The 20,588-nt window shown below is 35.5% G+C and overlaps 1 protein-coding gene across 5 annotated transcripts in view; it reads right to left on the bottom strand.

Annotated features, from left to right (window-relative positions):
* Positions 1-20,588, bottom strand: part of ADAMTS20 (ADAM metallopeptidase with thrombospondin type 1 motif 20) — an 84,620-nt gene that overhangs the window by 56,146 nt on the left and 7,886 nt on the right. For all 5 annotated transcript variants that reach the window (XR_008202758.1, XM_052668622.1, XM_052668625.1 and 2 more), the window contains exons 3-7: positions 16,964-17,126; positions 12,597-12,859; positions 1,503-1,586; positions 885-1,009; positions 7-47 (exon numbers count right to left, since the gene is read on the bottom strand). Coding sequence is in view for 4 of the 5 variants with exons in the window: in XM_052668622.1 (XP_052524582.1) it covers positions 7-47; positions 885-1,009; positions 1,503-1,586; positions 12,597-12,859; positions 16,964-17,126 (676 nt within the window). In the remaining variant the exon portion in view is untranslated. The remainder of the gene's footprint in view (positions 1-6; positions 48-884; positions 1,010-1,502; positions 1,587-12,596; positions 12,860-16,963; positions 17,127-20,588) is intronic.

Raw genomic sequence — 20,588 nt, 5'->3', positions numbered from 1 at the left:
ACTCACCTAGAGTATCACACTTCTCTCTAGCTCTGCAGATATCTTCCCTTAAAAGAAAAATTACAAGCAAATGAAAAATACTTCCATTAAAAGTATTTCACTGATGCTACATAAGTTACAGCAATAGCAAATCTCAATTCTAAATTTTTAATTTTGCAGTCCATTCTAAGAATTTGCATTCTTGTGAAAGAAGTGATTTACATTCAACAAAGCCCACAGAATTACTTTCTATCTAGCTTGCAAAGACTACAAATTGATAAACTGTTAAGCTGTTTCTCTATGCTGTTAAACTTGATAAGCTGTTTCTCTAACATGAGACTGTAAAATGCTGCTGAAAATGTGCAGATTCCAGCATACATGACATTACCTCATAAAGTAGAGCAGCTGCAAAAATAATGTAAAATTCAAGGCAAATATCAAACATTGTTTTAAGCAAAATTAAGTCCAATTTGAACATGGAGAAAAAATTAAAAGGAACAGGACAGAATATATCTCAATAAATGAGCATCAGAGCTTCCACTGAGATCAGTGTACAGGAAAAACACACAGTATTTAACATTCTCCATTTGTGAGTTTTTGATAGTTCTAATTATGCCTAGCTTATAAGGCACCGATCATTACTTAATTAGCATTAGCTAATTTCTGTATTTACACCACCATGACCCTGTCACATACATGTACAATGGTTAAAGACGTTAATTCCTTCTAAAAATTTCAGGTCTAAATTTCTAGTGATCACCTGGGGTGAGGGAAGAGTAAGATATTCTTTCTTCACTCCAATTAACTACAAACTTTATCAGTGAACATTTGAATATGATGAGGTAAGAAAGAAGTTGAAGCATTTGTCTCATCTAGCCAGCTAATTGTCTCTTTCAATACCATACCTAGTGATAAGAACAGCCGTGTCATGATGAGAAGGGTGAGCATCATCCAAAATATTTTGTGCTTGCTGCCATATACAAAAATTACGAAGAGTGGTAGCTGCATTGAAAGTGATCGTTGGTCCTTCCTAGGGAATATTGAAGAAACAAAAAAACAGTTGTAATGTTCATGCACTTGCACTCGATATTTTGTTATTTGTGGCCTTAATCTTCACAACTATGGAAGGAAGTCAGAAAGATTCCACTGGCACAAATTTGTTTGCAGAATCAGGATCTTAATTTAGCTAAAAATAATCAGTCATGAGAACCCATCTTATTAATCAATGCATCATGTATTAGGTACAGAAAAATAGGGTGGCAAGATAATTATGATAAATAAGTATTAAAACATACACCAGAAAAATGCACGCTTCTTACAATTAAAAATATTCTGTTAGTGCTGAAAACTCTCAGCAAAAGCCCTCTAAGAAAGTTGCTGTTTCTTCTCTTCTAGAGTAATGTAGATATAAATGGCAATGTAAATATATGGTTAAATAAAAAAATATATATGTAAAAGATTTTGATGTTTGGAATTATAAGGCAAATTCACACGTTTTGAAATTTAAGAAATATTTTTCCTACCTGCTCATTGTGAATTACAATTAACTTTACAATAACTATATTTATAAGATTTCCAATACTTGAATCTTTATAAATTGCTGCAACCTAAAGAGGAAAAAAATCAGATGGTTAGAATATTAAATTCATCTGACAAATCACATTTCATGTTGACACGCAGATGAATTATCAGAGAATAACAGGCAGTTATGCAGTAGATGCCTCAGGCATCCATCTCTGCCTTTCTACCCATGGGTTTTGGTAACAAACCCAAAGTAGACGCCTGGTTTTAAACTATGATTTTACCTCAAAATGTCTCACACTACACACACCACGGTCAGAATTCATCTGATGTTTTCCAGTGCTATTCTCTAAATAATTATCCAGCAATAGTTTTCCTAGATGTTAAAAATGCAGTTATTAAATATCCAACTAGTTATAATTTCATATTATTTCGAAACACTTCGACACTACGTTAATTAAATTAGTGGAGTAAATGTATTTAAATGTATTGTAAGACCTGTAGATTATTGATAAAATATCACCGACAGAAATGTGTCTGTGTAATGTCAGCAGAACTATCATAGACACAAGCTGGTTTACGCACATGATTTGAGGAATCAACATCTAAAATACTACAGGATTTCAGAAATCATATGGGAGCCAATAAACTTTTGCCTTTGCTTTTAATAGAAGCAGGGCAGCACTGAAAATATACCTGACACACCATACAAAGGTTTCTTCCTCATTTGCAAATTTTATTTACATAGCCAACGGGCACTTTATGATGTTGCAGACAGATAGTAAAAACCATGTTTCAATTCCATATACTAAAGTAAAGCAAAGCTATTTTTCATAAAGGCAGAAAAAAGTTCATTCACTCTCAATAACAGCTTCAGACATCTCATCCACATGGATTCCCCTATTTGGCTTAAAGCAGCTATCAATTAAGCCTTATCTAAATGAATGCCGTCCACTAACCACAAAAGCACTGACCTTCCCCCACTCTGGCTTGGACTATGTCTACAAAGCTACAAAAGGAAAGAGAAAAGGAATTGATCAAACTGAATAGTTTTTTTAGTTTTTTGGTTGGTGTGCGTGCATCACATTATATTGACCAACATGATCTCATTACAGGTGCTGCCTCTTTAACACAAGTGTTGACAGAGGGAATGGTGCAGAATTGAGTACATTTATTCAGTCTACACTTCAACTGGTTCAAACTGCTTGCGAAGACACAGTCCTGTGTGTGAATGCTACGTACCTAAAATCAAGTTATTCTGCTAAAAGCTGGAAATGACAGCGCCCTGGCTCCCCATGATTCATACCATCTTGTTCTTGAAAGCGGATAAGAGTGCAAAACGCAGCATCATCCTTCATTCCCTCATTGACAGACAAGCAAGATATGGAGGACTCAATAGCAGGGAAATAGTTGGAGCTTTGGAATCCATGTGGAAAACATTAACTATCTATTGTCTCCTTCCAAAAGGATTCCATTCTTGGTTACTAACTAGCAAATGTCCAGTTATTCTGAGGAACAACTCTTGAGCGCTCGCTGAAGAGTTCAATTAGGAATGGGAACATTCAAAAGACTAAAGAATAAGTGTCTTTACAGCCGTATAGCTCAAGCACTATAAATGTAAGTGAGAGAATTTATGCAGACGCTGTTTCCTGAATTTGAATGCAGTGAACCAATATTTTACTTCTATCAAAACTATCACAAATTATCAAGCACAGAATGTTTTTTTATGGCTTGAGATCAATTTCAAAAAATCTAGAGAGAATATTTCTATATATTAACTCTTCTCAGGAAAGATCACAGTCCAGGCATTGTCCTGAATGAACTGCCCTATTAAAATAACATAACACTGTTACATTCATCTCATGTAACTAACATTATGCTATCTGTCTAGACTCCTTCAATAGTCAGTGAAAAAGAACAGACAAACCAGAGTGATCCAGATGCATCCATCTAAAGATACATATTTAGATAAAATGTATTTTCAAACAAAATAGTATGATAAATTACGCTTCTTCAGTCACTTACAATGGATGGAGACTAGATGTCTAGGAGATGTATGAGATTAATTACACCCAACTGTTCCAAGTTTTACTTCTCTTCAGCAAAGAAGAAACAAAATTGGTTGATACAGCACTCCAAAATCATGACAAAGAGAAATCTGAGATAAGACCTGCAAGAGTCTTTGGTTTATAATGCCTTCTACAGGGAGAAGATGCCCATGAGAATTCTCCTAACACTTCAGCTGACGTAAGGGCTACCTAAACCATAATCAGACAACTCGTTACAGCACAAACCTACACAGGGTTACACGCATACAATCTTAACAGGAAGATCTTTTACAGAGCAGATAACAAAGCCAGACTACTTCATGTTGAAACAAGCACTGCTCTAGAAATAAAATAAATATCTTTCAATGAAATAGACAAATCAATCCAGTTAAGAATGTCTTAGCTTCTGAACAGAATGCTCTGAAATTCAGGAAACAGTTATATTTCACTGTCAAGTAAAGTGATGCTGCATACATTGGACAAATACCGGTATAGGATTTGCCCAGTTCTACAAGAGCTTATTCCAGTTAGAACGGTCATTAGAGGTCTGGAAGGGGGGGATGCACTAGGTTTGGTTGATAACAAATAATGCCAGAAGCATCCAAAATAGGACTATCATAACCTTCATTGCATCATTACCCTTCAGTTTCATAAAGGCCTCCAGTATTAAAGTATATAAGAAGAAACCCATTTTTAGTCCTGGGTGGCTAGAAGGATTTAGGGAAAGAGTCCAAATTGGAGGCTTCTTAAGAATTAAATGTTACATTTCTTGTTCTTAATCCTTACTGTAGTCAATTCCTTGTGTACAGAAACAGGCTTTTGAGAAATCCGTTACTGTTGTGTAAACTCAACAGATATCAGTTATTTGCAAACAAAATCTGAAAATAGAAGATGGAAAGAACCCAGCACGAAAAGCAGAGTCAGGTTCCTTCCTTTCCCTCTGCTGCCAGTGTCCATGAAGAATGTTTGGGCAAAGCATTTCTTCAGAAGCCATTGGAAATTACTCATACATCAGAGAAGATGCATCAGACTAAGTCCAAGAGAACACACGCCTTGCACATCCGAAGACCGTCTGTAGTAGGATCTTCAGCACCATACCTAAGCAACATCTAAAGAACATTCAACATCTAAATACTGTCTACGTCTGACTAGAGCATACAGGAGGTCTGAAATAATGCCAATAGTTCTGACAAGAATCTTATCAGAATCGAAAACATACTTTCTCACATACCAAAAACTGGTAAGGATCTACTGAACCTAAATGCTAACATTACTCTTATTAATTTCATTTTTGAGTCGAGGTATAGACGCTGTCTCATGGGCACTTTCAGGACCTTCAAACATTTACTTATAAATGCTGTTTTAGAAAGATCGAGCAAAAAAGACTGCTGGTAATGAGATGCCCCTACCTGTGATGTAAGGTATTTTCTGCAGGCAGGCTGAATACATACAAAAAAAGAAAAATCCTGAGTTTAAAATCACAAGCCAATCTTCACCTAGGGAAGCCAACCTTCACCAAGGTTCACCTAGGGAATCATACAGGATAAAATTACCAGCTGAGACTTGAAATGATAGATTAATGCAGAAAACAGCAAAGTTCTTGAATGTGACATTATTTCTTACTTTATTAAAAAAAAAAAAAAAAAAAAAAAGGAGGATAAGTGTAAGTGCTCCCTGCTCTCATATTCTGCGGGCATCTCTTTAAATCCCTCTTTATTGGAAGCATTCATAAAATGGATGATGAAATGGGACAGGAATTGGATAGATACACCATTTATTTGCAACTTCCAGACCCATTTTCTCCATAGTAACCTAAATTCAGCCTTCACAAAAGGAGATAACGCTCAAGACAAAGGGAAGAAACTTTTGAGAGATTTTTTCATGCTCTTGATACGGGCATCTACACCACAGAACAACAGCTCAGACCAAAACAATAAAGAAAGTAGAAAACAAGAACCATGATGAAGATAGTTATCTTTCAGTGAAAAGATCATTGCTTTTGTTTTCATTAAATTCCCAAAGATTACAAGATGGATCTTGTCATTACCAGCTGTCATTGTCAGGCTACTGGAAGCAACTTTTCTTGCTGACCCTGTAGTAGCTGTCCATTACACTGAGACTGTGAATCACTGCAAACTGCCACATTCAGAAAAGGGGCTAGAACATGAACAAGTGCATCTAGAGAATGGAAAATGAATGATATACCTAAATATAATTTAATTTCTGAGGTTCTTTTTTCTCTGAAAATTGCATCGCAAGACTGCTTTTCCTTTTCTGATCTGCTACATAGAACCACCATATCAGGAGAACATACTCATATCACTTAAAAGAAAGTTCAATACAGTTCTTGGCTTGTGTCTAGTGCAGGCTCCAACAATCTCCTGTTTATCACTCGAGTGCTGAAAGGATGCATGATATCTGGGATCTGGAGCATTTCTCCTTCACCTCTTCCACTGTCATATCCTGATTTTGTCATATATTTCATAATACCCCTGAATTTTCTGAAGTCATGAGATAAGGAAGGCATCACAACATTTATTGCTTCTCTGAGAGAAAGTAAGAAAAAGCTGTGTTATTTTTGCAAGTGTTACTCCCAATCTGTTACATCCACCTTTCCAGTATAAAACTGCTTTATTTGAAGTAACATAGAAATTTCTTATGGAAAGTTGCACAAATACACCTACGTACCTCAGACTAACCACTTTTTCTTACTACTTGTATGTCCTCTCCATTCTAACATTTCCTTGAATTATTCAAGATATCCCAGAGGACTTCCCATTTAAAGGCAAAAAGAACAAACATATCTATTTTAAAGGCTGACTCAGATGTCAAAGCGCTTCCTTTTAGTATCTGAAAGATGATTTTGCGAGGAACAACCACACAGATTTTTCTAGCCTTGAGAGCCTACGAAAAAAAAAAAAATTAAAAAAAAAAAGAAAGATAGGAACATTGTTTGGCAAACATCTCCTATCTCTACAACAGTTCCATGTGGACCTTTTCTATAACTAAACACAACTGAAGCTTCACCATGGGGACAGATCTTGAACCTGTCTACTGACATGAACGGTACAGAGACAAATACTAACAAATATCTAATTAACAACAACAAGCTAACTAACAAGAGTAATAAAGAATACTACCAGCAGTCAGCAGTAAAGATGTGAAAGTATATGCTTGCTAACACGCTACAAAAATTCCACGTCTGTCTCACTTGATGGACCTCAAGACTCAGAGCACTATGAGGCACCAAGACATTTGAAATACAGGCAGGAGCTGGAAAATTCATAAGAGCAGTCAGTGTATAAAAAAGGTAGGCTTTTTTTCCTACATCAAGATATTTGTATGTCAAGGTATGCAAGAAATCTAGCTCACAAATTTTTGTTTAAATGATACTTATAGAGCTTATAAGCTTATAGATACTTATAGAGTCATGCAGAGAAAGGCTTCAGGGTCCTGGTGGATGGAAGTGAATGGAAGGAATGGAAGGCTGGACATGAGCCAGCAGTGTGCATGTGCAGCGTAGAAGTGCCAACAGTATCCTGGGCTGCATTTAAGAGGGATGGCCAGTAGGGAGACAGAGATGACTGTGAGACCCCCATCAGGAGTACTGCATCCAGGCCTGAGTGCAAGAAAGATGGAGAACTGTTGGAGTGGATTCAGAGTCACAAAGAAAATCAGAATGCTGGAGCACCCCTCCTGCAATGCAAGGCTAAGACAGCTGGACTTCTTCAGACTGGAGAAGGCTTCAGGGAGACCACACTGCAGCCCTCCAGTACTTTGAAGCAGCTTTTATATAGGAGGGAGACAGACTTCTTCACATGGTCTGATAGTGGCAGAATTAGGTGGAACAGCTTTAAACTAAAAGAGGAAGGATTTAGAGCAGATGTTAATGGGGAAGTTAGAGAGTGGTGAGGTACTGGAACAGGTTGCCCAGAGAGGCTGTGGATACTCCATGCCTGGAAGTGCTCAAGGTCAGGTTGGACAGGCCCTGGGCAGCCTAAGGACCTAATAGTTGATGACCCTACACAAGACAGGAGGGTTGGATCGACATGATGTTTAAGGTCCCTTCCACCCCATTTAACTTCCCTTCCAAGCCATTTAACTTTCTAGGGTTTTTTTTGTTTGTTTTGGTTTTTGTTTGTTCTTTGTTTAATAATGTAATAGCCACCCTCCTTTTAACAACATCTTATAGAAAATACAATCATGTGGTTTTATATATACAAAAGAAAAAACAGGGGAATGAGCCTAAGGAAGAAACAAATGGCTTTGCGCCAGCTCTCTAGTTTTCACTTAGTATTACACTAACATTCAGTACTTCTTAATTTATATTCACATACACTGATCTGAGAGAAAAGAAAGCAAGATACATGATTGGTAGACATCAAGCAGTAAACAGGGAAAAAATTCAACACAAGATCTTGAGTTCAGAAATGTAAGTTTAGTATTCTTGGTAAGAGCTCTCATTCATTGCTTTCTGTTTTATGTCTCAGTGAATTATGGAAGGTATAAAATGCTATTAAAAATGACAATGATTTTTCAAGATTTTTATAACCTCCTACATCTGAACAGACCAAAGAACAAAACAGGGGAAAAATAAAGTCTCTCAGCACAGAGATGTACAAAGCACATTAAGAATGAGTCTTGATCAACATAAAATAGTGTTAGAACCGGGTGATATTAAGATCATACTGCTTTACTACTGAATAGTAAGATTTTTATGATTCTACAGTACAGTGACAATTTAAGTGCTCTAAAGTGATCCAGTCTCAATCCCTTCTTTGAACACATGGCCACTCTCCTCCCATACCCCAGATCTGGCACACACATGAGCAGGCAAGCAGCCAATTCCCCCTTTTAGCAGGTCAACTGAGTTGTACTGCAGGTGGTTTTACATGTCAAGTTTTCTTGACGTGTCAAGATTACAAAGGTCTTGCAGCAAGCAAACTAACAATAGACAAAGAAGTCTACAGAAATGATATATAAACAGTACATTAGAAAATCAGATTAGTGCACAAAGTACATCACAAAAATGAAATGGTTCTTGGCATTTTCATAGTAAACTCCAGTGCTTTTATGAATTTTTGCTTGCTTTGCTTGCTTTCTAAGATCTAGATTTACAGCTGGGGCTCTGAACTGTTATAATCTAACAAGCCTAGGACAGAGTCCTCCAGCTACTAAACTTATTAAGACAGCATCTACTTTAGGTTGATACAACATTTAGAAGAACAAAGAAGAATGTGGGGAGTGGTCACAGATTGTTTTATTCATCTTTTCACATTGAATAATGCCACTGTTTATCAAAACCTTTGTATTGAAACACAAAGTCTTAAGACTTTCTATGGCAAAAAGCATCTTTCAACTTTTAAATATATATTTCAGTCAACAATAACAAACATCTCCAAGATGGAATAAATATTATGAACACTCATCTTGCAAAGATTTATGCAGTCTAAAAGAAATGAGAAAATGCATTCCTAGCTTTGGTTCAGTGGGATTACATGCACACTGAGTTAAGCCTTTACAGGTCAAATTGGATGAGTGACAAGACACTTCAAACTCTAAAAATATTCAGCAGCACATTTCAGTTCTCGTTTTCCATCCATAAATAAGTATCCTATAGTAGGAAGTTTACTTTGCTGGTTTTGTTAATACTAAAATATGAAGAGAAAGCAAACAAGGATCAAGATTTCAAGGGTTCTTTTGGGTGCTAAATACCTACACTCTATTAAAATTTAATGAGATTTATATGCTTAAACTTTAGTTTTGTTTAAAACCCAAGCCAAAACTGGATATCCTTAGAAGTTCTGGAATAAGTAGAATAATGCTTGATACATTCAAAATGCCATCAACCTGGCAATTTCATGTAACAGCAGAAGCTGCTTGAACAGACGACTACCAGCTTTGATTATTAAATCTTAAACTAACTGTTCAATGATAGAAAGAATAGAATGTAGTAGTTTCATTTCTTCCCTTTGTTGGTAACAAAAGAAGACTAAGAGTTGCATTTCAAACATTAATAGGCTATGGGGTCAAGAAAAATCCACCTGCATACTGATGAATTCTGATACTGATTACATATCCAAGAGTGGTAGTCATTTATTCTCTACATTTATTACTAGCTTACTGAAGCACTAATACTCTGAGACAAGAGAAGGAAGAGAATGAGGATGGTATATTAATCTGTCAGACAGAGCTAGTAAACACAAAGTAACACAAACATATGTAAGGAATTAAGACTTCCAGAGGTCCTTTACAACTCTTTCTGTCTTTCTATGATCTCATTTGAAATTCCTAAAGAAGTAGAGGAGATAAACACTTCCCCTAGGAAGACAGCTGAAAAAGTTAATGCTGTTCAGCCTGGAGAAGAGAAGGCCCCATGCAGACATAACAGCAGCCTTTCAGTGTCTAAAGGGGAGCTATAAGAAAGGACAGACTCTTTAATAAGATCTGTTGTGACAAGACAAGGGGAAACAGTTTGAAGCAAGATGAGAGATTAGGTTGGATAAGCAAAACTTTGTTGTTGTTGTTTTGTTTTTGTTTCTGGTTTGTTTTTTTTTTTTTTTTTTTTAAGTAGGGGTTGTGATGCACTGGAAGAGGTTGCCCAGAGATGAGGTAGATGCCACATCCTTGGAGAAACTCAAGGTCAGGCTGGATGAGGCTTTGAGCAACCTGATCTAGCTGTGGGTGTTCCTGTTCAAGGTAGGGAAGTTGGACTTCCCCTTTACAATTCCATTCCAATTCAAACAGTTCTACAATTTTATGACACTAAGCTGGGATTCATGTTCTTAGTGGTAAAATTAACTGGACTGTGAAGAAAAAAAAAATTCAGAATTAGGATCTAATTTCATATTTTTATTAAGTTCCACATTTTATATAAGCCACACATGTCTAGACAAAGTTTTTAAAAACCTGGTTCCTAAAGGTAATCTTGAAACAAACAAGTAGAAGTACACATGGAGTAACTGCTGCCAGATGCTGTACATCTTCCTGAATACCACATTAAACTCACATTAATGGTGTAGCCTTTTTCTTGTTTTCGATTACCTCAAAGCCAGCAACAACTAACCTAAGCCCAAGTTCTACAATATAGACTGGTACTGCAAGCAGGAAGTCAAGGTATTTTAGCAAATAGCTGGTCTTTCTCATTCAATACAGATTTGTTTAATGTTAATCATAAAAAGAGTTCCATAGACTCATTAGCAGCAGTTCAGCAAGTAGAAACTAACTACTTAAGACATAGAAAACCAAATATTATAAGGAATAGTGGTCGAATGTATGACTCCTACAGAGGCAGAAACTAGTGTTTCCTTTTAGTTAAAAATTTTAGACCAATAATGAGCCATAATCACAATAGCAGTTCATGAAAATTACACACAAAATACTATTTCATCTCACTGCAGGGTTTTGTAGAAAAATAGTCTGTTTTTAAATAATGCTTTGACTACTTTGTTTTCTAGTACAGCTCTATTAAAAAGATCTAAGTGATATCTTCAGAATAAATTATTTCTAAATTATTCCCAAACAGCTTGTTAAAAAAAAAAAAAATCTTCCAATAGTGATTTTATTTTATTGTGGTCAGGCATTAATTTAGAGGTTCACATCACTACCAGTATAAAAATTCAGAAGACTACAAAATTATTAGAAATTATGAGATTTGGCATACATGTCATATAATGAAATTCAACAAAATTCTGTCCAACTCTGCTTTTGTGCAGTGATAGTTCTGGCATCATAAAAAATTCCACAAAAAAAGGGAAGTTTTATTTAAGTATGACATAGATCTTAACCATACCCTGGAAATACATTTTTTTCTTTGTAGGACACAGAGATACAACACGACTGCACAGGATAAAAGCAGCCTTAGTATGGCACTGCTGTAACTAATCTCGTTGTAATGTGCACAAAAGGAAGGAAAAAAAAGTAACTTTTTCATCCTAAAAAACTTCCCGTGCCCCTCCTCCTAACACTTCAAAAAGGATACAGCTTTCCTGCTTGAAATCAGTGTGACATTAAAACTTCTAAACTTAGATGCCTACATTGTATAGGAGGTGACAGCACCTCTACTGCTGACAGCTGGATAGATAGTTGTGACAATGCACTGAACTCAGTTCAGACACCTACCTATCAGTATGTATGTCATTTCAGACAACATATTAGATAGACATCAACATACAACTAGCAGGTGTAACACATGGTCTACACGAGGCCCACACATTTTTGTGAGGCTGCAGCTGGGACTAGTTCAGCTAGTCCAGTGTCAGTTGACAGCTAGTTCAATGTCTATCACCTCTTAATTCGCTTCACAGAAGTACCTAGTACCAATTAATTGTGCCTAGGGGAAACTATAGAGCTACTCAGCTCATCTACAAGATGATGGTCAAGTGATTAATTCTTACTTAAACCAGGTATTCCCATGGAGACCAAAAGTGTGACTTCTTCGCAAGTCCAAACAAAATGCAGTTCACTGAAATTTAACTTTTTTGACAGACAAGAGAATACAAGATCTAGAAGTAATTACACAGAATATTTTAACACACCTTTTAGTAAAAAAAACAGTTAAATAGATGTCACAGTAAATCTTTTGGTTTTACTGAGCTTATACTAAGCTGCCATGTGATATGAGGTGACTTTTAGTTGAGCTGTGCTAAATTCTTACTTGAAACAAATAATGTCAATTCAAAATCTGACCCATATCAATCTGAAGTTAGTTGAAAAAACTAGGACTGCCATAATCAAGCATTTTTTCACGATACCTTTTAACCTCTGTCTGCTTCAATTAGTCACTCTTAATTCACTGGAGCTTGACCATTCTTTTAATGTAACAGCAAATCAGAAAATTGGTCAAGCATTCTAAACTACACACCTCATTTACGTTTAACCGAAGAGGCAGAATCTGAAGTTTTGGCCCTACTTGTTTTTTGTTGTTTATGAAATCTATTTTAATACAGAATTCAGAGAAAGCAGAAGACAGAATTTGCATAAGAGAAAACATGGAGAAAACAGGAAAATAAACCCTGAAATTGCTAGTACTTATTAAGTTTTACTTACTATTGACATCAGTGTTAATACATAGTGCTGTAAATTCTGTCCATGATGACGAACCATTTTGGTGTCAGCTGTAACCATCACTTCAACATATCTTGGATAAGAAAGAAAACGTTTTTTCCGGGAATGTGGATTTTTGCCAGCATCCTCCATAGTCAGATTTTTAAAAGCAGACTCTAAACTTGGAGACTTCCATAAAATGTTTCTCTCCTCATTTAAGCTGCTGACATTTGGATGTAGTAAAGTGCTTTTCTTCACCTCCTTTTCTGTAATATAAAAAAAATTAACACAGAATTCAGTTTCTAAATTTAAAAATAGACATGCAACTCTGTCCAAAGTAGACAAAATTATAATTATGAACTTATTTCCAGGAGAACAGGTAAAAGAATAAAAATATAATGCACACAGAAGGAACATAAATTAGATGTCCTGAACACTATCATACAGCTTTTTTCATATATGGATTCAATATCAAAAATTAGTTAAGAAGAGACAGCAGTATTATATAGCTCCTAGAATGCAGAATAATCCAAACAGGAAGGCTGGAATGAAATAAGCACTAGAGCTTAAGCAATGAAAGAATGGAAAATAGTTAATTGAAATAGCCATATTCAAACACAGCCCTTTAACATCAACAAAACCAACAACAGCAAACTATAAAGATTAGACTCCAGTCCTGAACTGACATCATTTATATATGAAAAAAACTATATAAATATAAGTAACTTTCTCGACAGCTCTATTAATATTTGTGGCATAGAATCAGAGTCTAAAAGATACAGCTTGGAGACATCTCAATATTCAGCACTTCCCAATTTGCTACCTTCAGGGGCTTGTGACATCTGAAGAAAACTCATGCCTCGATCAGTCAGTCACTTCAGCAATGCCCACATGAAAACACTTAGAGAGAATTCAGGTATACTTCTTATCTATTCCCTGGAACTTAAGTGCCTAATGTGGTATTCATCCATTCAGATTCAGTCCCTATTATCTTTCTGGAAGCTAGATTTCCTTTTAAGCAGCAGCTGCCAGAGTATAGCTGCCAATCCTTAGCAACTACGTTCTTCAAACAACTTATGAGATCCTGACTCCGGTGTCATTCTTCTTTTGAAAGGATTTAAATATTACATATTTCATCTTCTAGTGGAAGAGCCCTCCTCATTAAGCTTTAATCTACTTCTGAGATGTCAGCTGTCCCCATTAAAGTCAAGACGCAACGTTAAATCCAAATGACAGTAGAGACAAACACCTTGAAGTTTGCTGAGTAGTCACCCGAGACAGTCACAAAATACAAGAATAGCAACTCAAAAAGAACTATTATCTATAACGGTGAATAGAAAAAAGTAAGGGCTGACACAGAAGACCATGCTAGTGAGTACCTATAAATATTTGATGTTTTCAGACTGACTGACTCAATACAACAAAACCAGCTGAAGCAGAACCACACTCATCTTTATTACGTCACAGGAGTCTGAAACTTCAGAACATTGGAAAAAATAGGAACCAGAACCCATACTTAAGATAAGAGCTGAAGACCAATCTGCAGACTAGACAAGACAACTTCAGTACTACACTAAATAAAACTCATTTTGTTTATGAGCACAAAAACAACAAGAGGATGAGCAATAGCCAACATATAGCTATTATTATGTCAAACTCCTCTAATTTTCTTCTATTAAGGAAACAGGATTTATGAGTATGAAATGTATCAGATGTCCTTCCCTGACAGAAAGATTTAAAAAAAAAAAAGTGAGGAAAAATTAGCTAGACAACTTTAGAAATAATCACTGTGATCCAATTTCAAACTAAGAAGGTGAGCTGAAGGAGACTTCAAAGGTGTAGCAGCATTTCATTCACAGTGTGGAAAAAAAACCAAAAAACAACTAGATGTACAGATACCAGAGATTGGGAAGAGCATTAGGAAATGCTGGAAAGGTAGAACAAGTCAAGACAAAAGATTTAACATTTCAATATTGTATCAATGAATAAGTAGGAAACAATTCTGAACAACAAAACAGATGAGGGATTTAAAGTTAGACATATACAATGATTTTCATGATTTTTTTAAACAGGTCATGGAAATCATCTACATTAAAATGTCTAATCATTCAGCTTCTCTTTATAGTCATTGCAGTGAAACAGACATTTCCATGTAGTAAATCATGTTACCCTAAAAGGCATACCTAAAATAAGTCACATGAACCAGAGCCAGCAATCCTTTCTCTCCTCCAAATATAAAAAGAGGAGAAGGATGACTAACACAGATGTAAAATATCTAGAGTTAGATGAGATGGATCACTGTTGTCATTGCAAGTCACATCCTGATCAAGCATAAAATGTTTAGCTTAGAAATACTACTTCCACATGGAAAGCCTTTCCATATACACTTGTCAAAATGCACTAAATGGAAGAACCAACTCTCATGATCACAAGTCTTTTCCCCTTTAAGAAAAAAAACATGACTAACTCAACAAGGCTAGCAATGAAATAGAGAAATATCTTATTTAGGACAAAAATACTACACTAATACTTCTTCCTTCATGAATTCCTTTGCAATGCCCACAAGCCCCAATAGTAATTGGACAGTAATCCCTGGCTCAGTCTTCTGTAGCTGATACAACACATGAAACAGGGAAATTGACTATTCTCTCCATGCTTTTCTTGCAGTAGTTGCTAATACTGGTACTATTCTACAATATGTCAATACTGGCATATTGTACAATACTCAACTCAGCTAAAAGAGCTCTGCTTTGGTTCAGTACATATCTATCATTTAAAACTAATAAATTGGCTCTAAAATCAGCTTCCTGTTATTCAAAGCTTTGCTCTTTACTCTTAAGTGGCAATTATGAATAGGTAGCACCACCTTTCAAAAATACAGAGCTTTAGGAAGAAAAAAGTCTTTAACTGGAGCTCATTCAATGGAAGACAATCATAACTGTAGCTTTATGTATCTACAAAAAAAAAGCAGGTTTTTCTACATTCTGTGTACAAAGTATAATTTTGGAAAAATCCTAGATCACAATATTATGCTACCAAAACAATGCTACTTCTGCAGTTTGCGTTTTCAAACAACTGGCCAGATACTCCTTCAGGTAAAATTCGGTATTTTATTCTCTTCAGATGCTCCCAATGTTGTGTAAGCACTTCTGAAATGCAAATAGATTCAAAATGCATAAAGGCAGATTCCAGTCTCATGTAAGATGTAGAATGGAATTAGACAGGATGTTTCTATATGCCAAACTGAACAAAATTTAACCTGCATTCTCCTTCTTTGAGTCTCTACCTCCAGTATTTTCTCTGAAGCCCAATAAATGAAGCCTGTACACTTCTACTAAAATAAAAGCATTTATTCTCACTGGACTTGAAAACGTTTTAGACAATAAAAATACTTTCAACATGGCACTACTGTAACAGCAAAGGTTAAGATCATTGCTCATATAGGCTTGAGCTTCTACACTGAAACTGGCAACATTAAGTAGATCACATCTCTGTTCATAGACAAATTCTAAACATCTTATCAGTTCTTCCTAATCCTGCTCTTCTGTGTAGCCTTTATAATTTGATAGAAGCTCCAGGTGACTTTCTATCAGCAAAACACTTTCTGACTACGAAATTGCATTCACAACCATGAAAACTAGCTCTGAAGTTTTCCACTCTACTAAAAAAAACACATTAGTTTAAGACATGATGCTTCCTACTCAATTTCTTGTGAGGAATGAAGGTTTTTGTTTTACTTCCAGGTTCCCATTCTCCGCATATGTTCCCACTCTAAAATTATAGTACTCAGCAGTTAACTTACATACTATGACACTATGAAAGTACAACCATTCAGGTGTGACACATCCTAAAATACACATTTAAATTACCCCACTTGCTTTTTTTTTTTTATAAATATGTATTTTGTAGTATGAATATGTTATTAAAATATCCAAAAGGAAAAACATTTACATTAATGGGTAATGTTATATACTTTCATTCTTAAGGAAGACATACATCTCAAATTATTCTTTAAGTTTGCAATAACATATTAACTTTTGTGACTGTAAGCAACAGCAATTCCCAGGGATCTATCCTTTAAGTGTTTAGATACAAAACAACATATGTATGGTGTAAAAACAAATCAAGAGAGAAGTTCCTGAAACACAAGGATATACCATTACATGCCTATTTCCTCCTATATTTAAATTTACCCAGTGGCAGGAAAAGAAGTAATGCTTGCCAAACTTATGTGAGAGAAAAACATAGAGGTCTAGTGAAACAATCTGGAGAAAAATATGTCTTAAAATGGCAAGTTGCCTTTTTTTTTTTTTTAATAAATATGAGAACTAACACTTAAAAAATTGCATTGAAAATGAAAGTGACTATACCTGAAACTTCACAAGGTTTATGGGATTTCTGATACTTTCTATTAATTTCTTCATGCCTGTATATAAGATGTGGTTTGTTATGCTCATCTTCATGTTCACCTCCATCCGTTTTCATCAGAGGTTCTAAAAAATATTCACCATCATGTGCTTTAAAGGTGCCCATCTGAAAGTAAGAGAAGTAATTGCTTTATTCTTTGCTAAAATTAATTTTTATAACTTTCATGATATGAACTATTAAGATAATATTTTCAGATTAATGAAAGTAAATTTGCATGAGACATAAGTAGAAGCTGGAAAGCAAAAGAGTTTCTTTTAGAGTCTTGATCCCCAGAGAGGAATATCGTAATAGAGACTACCTTACTCATAAGTAAGGAGGATATATTAACAGTACAATCAAGGAACACTAACAATATATTGTATGTAATCTTTATACAGACTTAGTAAAACCAAGGTCACTGAAGTAAAAAGAATCAAGGTATAACCAAGCAGGACTGCTGAGGAAACTGCATAGAGAGTAGAAGCCATCAAAAAAGTCAAGGTTTAGCTGCTGTCTGAATTCTAGACTGAGTTGTTGCCTTCTGTCCTTCACATAACTTATACAGCCTTTTTCTTCTAGAACTCTGATTAGTCCACATATTAGCAGCAGCATTAGCCTGCAGTAAGGACTGATGCTAAGGTTCAAACTACCAAAAAAGGACAAGTGTGGCTGCCATGTGAACACTTACAAGCTGATAGATTCTTTCCTGCTGGCATACCCTAAACCCTATTTTAGATAAGAGACATTTAAAATGTTATTTCAGATTTAATGGAAAAAAAAAAAAAAACACCAAAACCAAAAAACAAAAAACACTTTACTGCTGCTTTATTCCTGCAAGTAACTTTTAGTTCTTCCCTACTATCCAGAGCTAGAGCAGATATTCTACACCAGTTTCTTCAGCAACTTGTCCAGTTAACAGCCTTTAAGATTTTATTAAAAAATTATTTCAGCTATGACAAATGTCAACTATGAGAATAACAGCTAGTTATATACAACTAGTGAGTAAAGTTTTCATTTTTCAAACTCATTTTCTAGAATAGCAAACTTCCACTAGAAAAAAAAAAAAGAACAAGAGTTTATTTCCCTATCATTTCAGAGTACAAAAGTCACTAATTCATGTTTTTGAGTGAGTTTCATAACTCTGAGGATCCCACTACTCAGATTCCTTATCTTGTACTCAAGAGCTACCAGTGGTAAACTACCTAAGAATTCAAAAACGTATTCAGGCATGCATTGACCTATACAGTGAACAGCTACCACGATGCACCATGACTGACCTAAGTGAATCTAGTATTGCTGATAGTCCACAAGAAGTAATCCTGCTTTCCTTTTCCTCTATCTATGTACTCCCACAGTTCATTTCAGCACCAGCAATTAAGCTTACATACACAAATTCCACTCTCCAGCTAAGATCTACACTTCCTACCAAAGAATGTTATTTTTCAGATGAAATGGTAAAGATTAGCTGGGGAAACAGAACTATGAAACAGGCAATGCTCCCTCTTTTAAAAGAAGACACTGAGAAGTAGCAGTAACCATGTTTATCTGTAGTTCACAAAAAAAAAAAAAAAAAAAAAAAGAAAAATCACCAGGAAGCAGAACACATTCTCTTTTGTTTACACATAACAAAAGATACATTATATATAAGCTTACAAGGCAGAAAGGTAGGAAAGACAGCTGGAAAGCAAGAGTTCTGAACCACACTTCAGAATTACTGCTTTCAGAATTATCCTAATATGTTTTAAACCAGAAGATTAAAATCCAAGGTACAGGAGGTTCCACCTTTTTAGGCACTACAAAAATTGCACTAGGTTCCCTATCACTTGTTCATGCCCTGGGCAATTGATTCTTGCAGTCTATCAGGATCAACTGTCTGTTTGGTTACGTGCATTTGGCTGATCAAAATCTGTAACACAACCTTTTATCCTTCCTTTAATTCTCTCCTGATAACGTATAGATAAACAACTAATTACTACTGTCACTGACTGGTTAGGTATATATTCCACCTGCAGTCTATGATGAAATTCACTGCACATCTCCTATCCAAGTTGATAAGTCTTTATATTGTATGTGAAAAGAATATATTGCACAACGGGAAAAAAACAACACAGTGCTTTAACAAGTGGTATATTATACCTGCAATTTAAAATCCAAGCTAACATTAAGAACTACTCCACATCAGTAAAATAAATTTGAAATGCAATACTAAAAAAATCCACGCATTTGGAGACTGCAATACCCATATGTGGTTGCCATCAGATTAACAAGTGGAATTCAGCATCTCAAAAGGCAAGTCAGCCAAAAAAAGCTAAGTGAAGCCAATTTTGAAACTACCACCACCAATCCTTACACTAAAGCTTTATTTTCATTAACTGTGTGCTATCTCCTCATTTTCCTAACACAGGTCTACAAAATTCAATCACCAGCTACACTGTTCTGCCTGGTTTGCAGTGCTTCATTCATGAAAAGTCATATTTCATCCGGTGTCAGACAGTAAATAAAAACGGAGTCATTCCTATGAGTTAGGCACACAAAGAAAAGGACTTTAAGATCCAAATTTAAAAAAAAAATAAATAAATAATGGTACTATACTACCAAAAGCAAATAACTTGGAAGTACAGAGGTAGGTTGACAAAGTAACCTAGAAGTAACAGCAGGTTGCTGTTGTCAAATCAGAAGCAAACTGAATTTACTTATTTACAGATGCTTCTCAAACCATGTACCAAGAAATCTGCCATAAGCATTTTACTTCTGTTCTCAGATAGAGATAGAAGTATATTTAAAAGGTCTCTTCAGTAGAAATAGAACTTAAAATCAAGAAGACCCTGCTGTGCATTATAAATAAGTGGTTCAAAGAAAGTAAGAAAGAGGGAACACTACACAGAGCTATACATAAACACAGAACTTGAGGAAATTTATGAGAAAACTCACATGAAAACAGTAATTTATTTCTTGGGTTTAAAATCTTCTGGATGAGTCAGACACTTTATACTCAATACTGAATGGATCAGAATGGCTACTGACTTTATATGATATGCCTCACCAGCTTGAAGTGGCTTAAAACCTGCAGTCTTCATCAATGCATTTGCTCTATTCCAAGAGTAGAAATAAGTATTGCACAATTTATGGTTAAAGTATGTATTGTATGCACATACAAATTACATCCTTGTGTATAATGGCAACTTCGAAGAACATATGGAAAACATAAGGGACATAAAACAACTTTTGGAAACATGGAATTAATATGTCCAACAGCAAAACTAGAACAACTTCAGAAAAATGCTAGGATGACTGTCTTGAAAACATGACTTTAAACTGGCAGACTCCCTCCCAGGTAACTTCTGCTCCTATGAAGGTTTTTCAAGCCCTTACAGCATGGTTCTAACTCCAACTCAAGAACCTGCAAAGAGTTTACAGCAAGGACACTTTCTCATTCAAACTAAGTTACAAAATACCCTCCTCTTGTATTACTCTCCCTCTTTCCCATATCACGTTAATTCAAAGCTCTTCTCAGTCATGCGAGTAAACCCTTCACTCTTCCCTGCCTGCTCCAGGGTTACAATGTTTTCTAATGAAAGTAGTAAGAGA

This window comes from Tympanuchus pallidicinctus, unplaced genomic scaffold (assembly GCF_026119805.1).
Source record: "Tympanuchus pallidicinctus isolate F22 unplaced genomic scaffold, pur_lepc_1.0 scaffold8, whole genome shotgun sequence".
Lineage (NCBI taxonomy): Eukaryota > Metazoa > Chordata > Aves > Galliformes > Phasianidae > Tympanuchus > Tympanuchus pallidicinctus.
This window is presented reverse-complemented; position numbering and strand designations above follow the sequence as displayed.